This window comes from Salvia hispanica, chromosome 3, assembly GCF_023119035.1.
Source record: "Salvia hispanica cultivar TCC Black 2014 chromosome 3, UniMelb_Shisp_WGS_1.0, whole genome shotgun sequence".
Lineage (NCBI taxonomy): Eukaryota > Viridiplantae > Streptophyta > Magnoliopsida > Lamiales > Lamiaceae > Salvia > Salvia hispanica.
Window position 1 is genome coordinate 39,544,373 of NC_062967.1, and position 7,881 is coordinate 39,552,253.

The 7,881-nt window shown below is 35.5% G+C and overlaps 1 protein-coding gene across 1 annotated transcript; it reads right to left on the bottom strand.

Annotated features, from left to right (window-relative positions):
• Positions 1-7,098: 7,098 nt before the first annotated feature.
• Positions 7,099-7,644, bottom strand: LOC125216678 (glu S.griseus protease inhibitor-like). Its single transcript, XM_048118436.1, has 2 exons — positions 7,563-7,644; positions 7,099-7,457 (listed from the first exon to the last, which is right to left on the bottom strand). The coding sequence occupies exons 1-2, from the start codon at positions 7,594-7,596 to the stop codon at positions 7,264-7,266; spliced, it is 228 nt and encodes a 75-aa protein (XP_047974393.1). The 5' UTR covers positions 7,597-7,644; the 3' UTR covers positions 7,099-7,263.
• Between the last annotated feature and the right edge of the window lie 237 nt (positions 7,645-7,881).

Below are 7,881 nucleotides of genomic sequence, written 5' to 3' on the forward strand. Positions count from 1 at the left end.
ATAGGCCACATCTGGCCTAGTAGATATCATGGCATACATAATAGATCCTATAGCCGAAGCATATGGGATCCTCTTCATGTTGTCTCTTTCTTTGTCATTAGTAGGACAATCCTTCTTTGACAATACAATGCCATGTCCCATAGGAAGAAAACCTTTCTTAGAATTCTCCATTGAGAAGCGCCTTAACAACTTGTCTATGTAAGTGGATTGTGATAATCCCAACATCCTATTTGGTCTATCTCGATAGATCTTAATTCCAAGGATATAGGAAGCATCACCCAGATCCTTCATCATAAAGGATCTAGACAACCACTCTTTCACGGATTGCATCATGGAACGATCGCTTCCCATAATCAAGATGTCATCAACATATATGATAAGGTATACGACGTTTCCATTTTCGCGTTTACTATAAACACATGGATCCTCTTTGCTTCTGACAAAACCAAATGATTTGATTGTTCTGTCAAAACAAATATTCCAACTCCTAGAAGCTTGCTTAAGTCCATAAATGGACTTCTTTAGCTTGCACACTGCATTCGGCCTTTCTTTCGATACAAAACCTTCAGGTTGTGTCATATAGACATCGCCTTCTAATTCTCCATTGAGAAATGCGGTTTTGACATCCATTTGCCAAATATCAAAATTGTAGTATGCAGCAATTGCAAGTAATATCCTAATGGACTTGATCTTAGCAACTGGCGAAAAGGTTTCATCATAGTCAATGCCTTCGCGCTGACTATAACCCTTTGCCACTAACCTAGCCTTGTAGGTTTGTACTTTGCCATCTGCATCTCTCTTCTTTTTGAAGATCCATTTGCAGCCTATAGGGTAAACCCCATCTGGCAAGTCAACTAGTTCCCAGACTAAGTTGAAGTACATCGAGTCCATTTCAGATATCAAGGCTTCAAGCCACTTCTCTCGATCGGTGTCTGACACCGCCTCGGTATAGGTCTTAGGCTCATCGTCATCTAAATCAACTTCATCATCTTGGTTCTCAACCATTAGATTCAGTCTCTCAGGTGGACGACGAATCCTTCTAGGCCTATTGAGTTGGTTTTCTTCTGGCTCGGGCTGTTCATTCTGAATGTGAGTAGGTTCAGGAATATCACTATGATCTTCTTGAGGTAAAGGTGATGCAACTATTGTATCATCTTGTCTTTGATGCATCTCATTGTCTTGAGGAGGTTCTTCGAGAGTCCCTCTAAGGTCTCCTCTAATAGTAATTTCCCCTCCCAATAGATCATCAAAAACTCCCACTGAGTTATTGGTCAAACCATTTGACAATACCTCATCCTCAATGTTATCTTGTGGTTCTTGAATTTCTTCAAGATCTACAATGTTGTGACCTTGTTCCTTTAAGACATAATTGTCTTCAAGAAACGTCACATTCCTAGAGATTATCACCTTGTGATCTCCAGGGTAGTAGAATTCATATCCTCTAGTTTGTTTAGGATATCCCACAAAGTAACACTTCTCACTTTTAGATTCCAACTTATCAGTCATTTGTTTCTTAACAAAAGCTGGACAACCCCAGGTCCGCATATAGTTAAGACAAGGCTTTTTGCCATACCATAACTCATATGGTGTTTTCTCAACTGATTTAGATGGAACTCTATTCAGAATGTAAATAGCAGTCAATAAAGCATGACCCCAGAGAAATAAAGGGAGACTAGCTAAACTCATCATGGATCGAACCATATCTAATAATGTTCGGTTTCTCCTTTCAGATACTCCGTTCATTTGTGGTGTACCAGGAGGTGTCCAGTCTGACTGAATTCCATGTGATTTCAAGTAATCAAGAAATTCTCGGCTCAAGTATTCCCCTCCTCGATCTGATCGAAGAGTTTTGATACTTTTCCCAAGTTGTTTCTCAACTTCACACTTAAACTCTTTAAATTTCTCAAAGGCCTCAGATTTGTGTTTCATAAGATACACATATCCATACCTTGTCAAATCATCAGTGAAAGTAATGAAGTACGAATAACCACCTTTTGCTTGAGTTGGAAACGGTCCGCACACATCTGTGTGGATCAACTCTAGCACATCATTAGCACGCACCCCTTTCCCAGAAAGTGGTTTATTAGTCATCTTTCCTTTGAGACAGAATTCACAAGCACCATATGATTCAAAATCAAATGAATTTAGATAGTCTAACTTTCTCAATCTCGCTATCCTTTTCTCATTGATATGACCAAGTCTACAATGCCAAAGATAAGTAGCATTATCCGTATTACATAGCTTAAGTCTTTTATTTTGCACATTGAGAATATTCCGTTTGCATTCAAGCATATATAATCCATTCTCTAAAGAGGCATTTCCATAAAACAATCCATTCTTAGAAAACGAGCATCTGCTGTTTGCAAAATGGAAGGAAAAACCCTCGATGTCCAACATCGGAATGGAAATAATATTCTTTGAAATAACTGGAACAAAATAACAATTATGTAAATCTAGTCTATGTCCTGAGGGAAGATCTAATCTATAAGTTCCCACGCGTTCGGCAGCAACTCTTGCTCCATTTCCAACACGTAGGTCTACTTCCCCAGGCCTCACTTTCCTGCTGTCTATTAGACCTTCCACATTATTACAAATGTGTGAACCACAAGCGGTATCCAATACCCAGGATTGTGAGTTATTCATAGACATATTTATCTCAATGACAAACATAGCTGAGCTCCCACTCATTGCACCTTGTGCCTTGAGTTTTGGGCAGTCTCTCTGCCACTCCGTGAAATTTGACCTAGTCAATTTGTTTGTTTCCATCATACACTCATAAGATAAGTTTGACATATTATCTGAACAGAAAATAAAATGAAAAGCAAATTAGAAAAGCATACAAAGATCACATTCGCATCACTAATCAAACAAGGGTTTATTGTATTGATTAGCTCCCACTAATTTTAACATATATTATGCCCCCAAACATAAAATACGAATTTATATCAAATATAAATTTTAGTGGTCCAAGATCCAAGTCTATATAGTTGTAGCCTCTGCGAGGGCTGATGACTACAATAATATCACTAGGTAGGCCTCCAAGCCAATTGTAACAACAATTTTACAATTCTTGGTTTATTAATCTAATTAATATACGTCCATAAATTATTTTGGTTGCGAGGGCTACACAAAATAATTTAAGCAAGTCAACCCCATCACACGATGCCAACCATGTATCTATGAATGAGCCTAAACCTTGTTGATTTGGAGTAAACGCGAGGGCGTAAAACTCATGGTCGAAAAGGCTAGGAACATCAAACAATTGTGATGGACGACGCGTTTGTTTAAAAAACAAGACTTATATTTTATGGGGAAAAATTGTGATACTAGTTATGTGAATATAATATCCAATATTAAATCTCAAACAATTACTGGGCGCCGCCTACCCAGACATAGTATAACACGGACTACAAATACTGGGCGCCGCCTACCCAGACATAGTATATAACACGGTCTCTAACTACTATAGTTGAAATAAATAAGCATAAATCAAATAGCATGCTTATCACATAGGATATCAAATAATGCTCAACGAATAAAATCCGATTCTATTCACTAATTAAATGTGGATTTATCTAATCATATTAATTCTAAATTAATATAACTATATATTTAATATTAATTCCAAATTAAAATTAAACATGCGTATTATTATTTCTAAAATAATAATAAATGTCTACACCATTGGAATTTATATAACTAATCTAATTAATTATAAGATTTCTGTACATTGAATACAATTAACATCTCATTTGAGATTATTAACCATTGCAGCATCTTCCTTTGACTCATTTTGAAAGAAATAGCAGCCCAACTGCAAATATTCATAAGCCCAAGCAAAATTAAAACAACAGCCCAGTCATGAATCATTCTGATATGATAAAAGGAGAAATAATGAATTGGCAGTACAGCCAATCACGCCCAAGAGTAGCGCTCTGCGACAGCCCAGCACACGCGAACCAAATCCATTACCAGATCCGACCCGCAGCCCACGACCCGTTAGGGTTTGGGGCTGTAAACGCAGCCGCCTCTTGCGTTCTTCTCCCGTTTCGACGTCCAGCGCCAACCATTGGTGTTGTTACTGAGGAGCGACTCAAGCCGCTTCCATCACAGGAGCCATGACCTCGCCCCCTCCCACCATTTGCTGTTCCCATCCACTCCAATGGATCACAGTTTATGATGGAGAGGAGTCACGAACAGCAACAATTGATGCGCCGCCCAGCGGCCATTATACATTGCTGTCGTCGGCTGTCTTCCTTTTATGGCGAGTCCCATAGACCTGGTCTTACAGCCCTGCAACGTTTTCTTTAGCTGCCGTTGAACACAACAATTATTCCGTACCGGCGATTCATTTTCAAACCCATTTGGTCTCGGCCTATGCCACGCCATCGATGGAATTGGTTATGTACATAGGATTTCCAAAACCCAAGTTTGAAGAGGATTCTGAAAATTTCTTATTTTGCGGAAGAACAAAATTGAAAAGGTAATTTTTATTTCTTTTCAAAATTTTCATCAAATATTACTCAAAATCTGATTTTGCAAAATATTTTCACAAACAAATTTTTCAAGAAAACTAGAATCCCAATTTCAAACTCATTGTTGGTTCCCACAACTTTTACCGTGAGACTAACATCAATAGTTAAGTACAATGAATCAAATTTCAATTCGAAAGACATAGTAGAAATCCAATTTCTATGAGAAATCCAATTTCCATGCAAAATCCAGTAAGTTTAATTTCAAAATTAACCCACAAATAATTATCATACAAAGTAATTATGAATCGAGCCCCGGGCTCTGATACCACTGTTGGGAATTCTTGTATTCATCTAATGAGCGCAGCGGAAATTGCATACAAGAATAACAGAATAACAGATCTAGATTCATAATTATATTGCAAGTTGAGCATGTAAAACACAACGGAACTAAATCTTACTTGTTGTGTTGTTTTCTTCTCCGATTGAATCCTGCAAGTTGAATCCACTACTATCGAGGTCCACGTGCAATCCAATCCGATGCAGGAACTATCCCGGTACAATTGCTCCGTAGAAGAATGCTAGGAATTCTCTCTACAGAGCTTTACGTATTTTCTCTCTAATGTTCCCTATTTCTCATCTTCCACTATGGAGAATAAATAACCATTATATAGATGAAGAGTCACTAGGGTTTCATGATTGTTGGGCTTATGGACTAATATAATTATAGCTCAACTATAATTAATTAATCCATATTAATCTAATTCTAGCCCATTTCCTTTCATTAAGGTGGTATTTCCTTTCATTAAGGTGGTACTTGACTAGACACCTTGACACATCTACAATTGATTCCATGATTTATTTTTGTTGAGTGAAGTAGATGATTGTTGATGATGGATTTGCACAAGCATTTATAGAGAGAAATGCACTCGTGTTTAAAAGTGAATTTTGAAATAGATAGAGACAAAGATATTGAGAGTATATATTCACGTTTAGAATGAAGTTTGGAGAGTTGTTGAATTTCGGTTGTAATGAAGTTTGTGAGGAGATAGATGATGGTCCAAACTTTCACCCTTCTCTCCATGACACACATGATCTTATTCTTTTCTATAAAATATCAAGATTAATTGGTAGTACTACTATTTTTTGATATTTTTGGATTTTGTTAGCATAAATTTAGTTTTGTATTTCAATATTCAGTTTTTGTTTTTCCGGTTTCTATTTTATTTGAATTATTCAGTTTTATTTTATTTTTAAAGATTGTTTCCAGCTCCTTACAATTTTTGAAAAAATTGAGTCGAAAATCGAATATAATGTCAAAACAATTGCTGAAGGACTTCGATAAGGGACAAAAATCAGACTAATTAATTTGCAAACATTTTGGGACGGTTTAAAAAAAAACTAGAACTAATTTAATGAATGGAATGTAGTTTATATTTAGATTAATCGTCGAATAAAGTTTTTTCCCAAAATGATTAAGTAGACTTCAATACAAAAAAAGTTAAACAGGTTTATTATGTCCATTAAATAGAATCCGACAGAGTCAAAGGTAAAAGTATAATTATTTAATAAGTTGTTCAATGATTTAGCAAGAAAATAATCTTGTACTCCAGCAAAAATATACTACCTCCATCCATCAAAACTAGTCATTATCTATTTATATATATTGTTTTATTTATATATTTTTATTTTGTTTTACTTATTTTATTTTCTTAAGTCGTGTTTACCAACAAGAAAGATAATTTAATAGGGCCTCTAGTCACGCTTTATCTGTTGAAGCGAGCATGGTACTAAATGAAAAATAAGGATTGTTTATTGGATTTTATCTAATCAAGTTAAGAATAATATTTTCTTTTGAAAGGTGTTTTAATTGAACGCTCTTTGTGATTTCAATTTTGCTTGATTAATAAAATCATTGCTTGATTAATAAAATCATTGTTTGAGTGCCACTCTCGATTCTTGAATATATACATGCATGTAGTACTCCTATCATGTTACAAGAACAATTTCTTGTAGAATTTATTTCCCAAGCCAGAAACAACAATTTCGCGCGCAAAGATTTTAAGTGCCTAAACAAATTTACTCCCTCCGTCCCATGTTACTTGCACTTTTACTTTTCGGCACGTCACAAACTCCTTACATTATTTATAGTTTAAGTTAGAATTAATGCATTTAATTAATATGTTAATTTAAGTTAGGAGGTCCTTTATTAAGTGACGTCTCATTACACTTAAAATTCTAATTTAATTACACAAAAAAATCAATTCAAATTTACGACCTAAAATGAAAAGTGCGAGTAGCATGGGACGGAGGGAGTATATGTTAGTACTAGAAAATAATAATAATAATAATAATAATAATAATGATAATAATAATAATAATAATAATAATAATAATAAAAGTAAGTGGAAAGTGAAATTTTTAAGTTGAAGTGTTAGTTCAGTTATTTTGGTTATAACCGGTAACCGACCGGTTCTAACAAAGTTGGTTAGTTATGTAACCAAACTAGAGATCGAGTTGGTTTGGATTAGTTTTTTGACCAATTTGTAGGGTCGGTTAACCGACAAATTGGTTCGGTTATTAACCAAACCGACCGTTTACCCACCCCTAATTATGGACATAGTAATTTAACAAGACACACAAGATACAATTTATTTAATTATTGGGCCTTTATCGGCATACATTAGGAGCAATACTTGGCAACAGATCCAACAGTTTATTCGACATAACTTTAAAATTAAATAAGGAAAAATGAAAGATGGATTTGAGGCCGACTCCAAAATATATAATTTTAAGTGATGACGGGAGGGCGAAGGACGTATCCACATTCATCAACCCAAACTCGGACGCGATCACAGCGGAAATCCAAGGTGACGGGAGTTCCGTCTAACAGGATTATCGCATGCACAAACGGATTCTCACCCTCTATCACAACAACCGCCTCTTCACCCTTCTTCCCCACTAGCTCTGGCCATGAATCCTTCCCTGTACACACAGTCAAAGCCAATATTTCATCTCAACTCTCAAGTGATATACATAAAGACATATTTAATGAAAACGAAATGAAGAGAAAGTTAAGACGGTACTTGCCTAGGCACGGTGACACATCCACAATTGATTCCATGATTTATTTTTGTTGAGTAAAGTAGATGATTGTTGATGATAGGTTTGCACAAACTTCAAACCATATTTATAGAAAGAAATTCACACATGCTTATTTTATTTTATTTATTTATTTTTTGAAATAGATAGAGACAAAAAGTATATATATCACGTTTAGAATGAAGTTTGGACAGTTGTTGAATTTTGGTTGTTATGTAGGAGTATTTGTGAGGAGATAGATGATGGTCCAAACTTTCACCCTTCTATCCATCACACACACAACATTGATATTATCCTTTTCTATAAA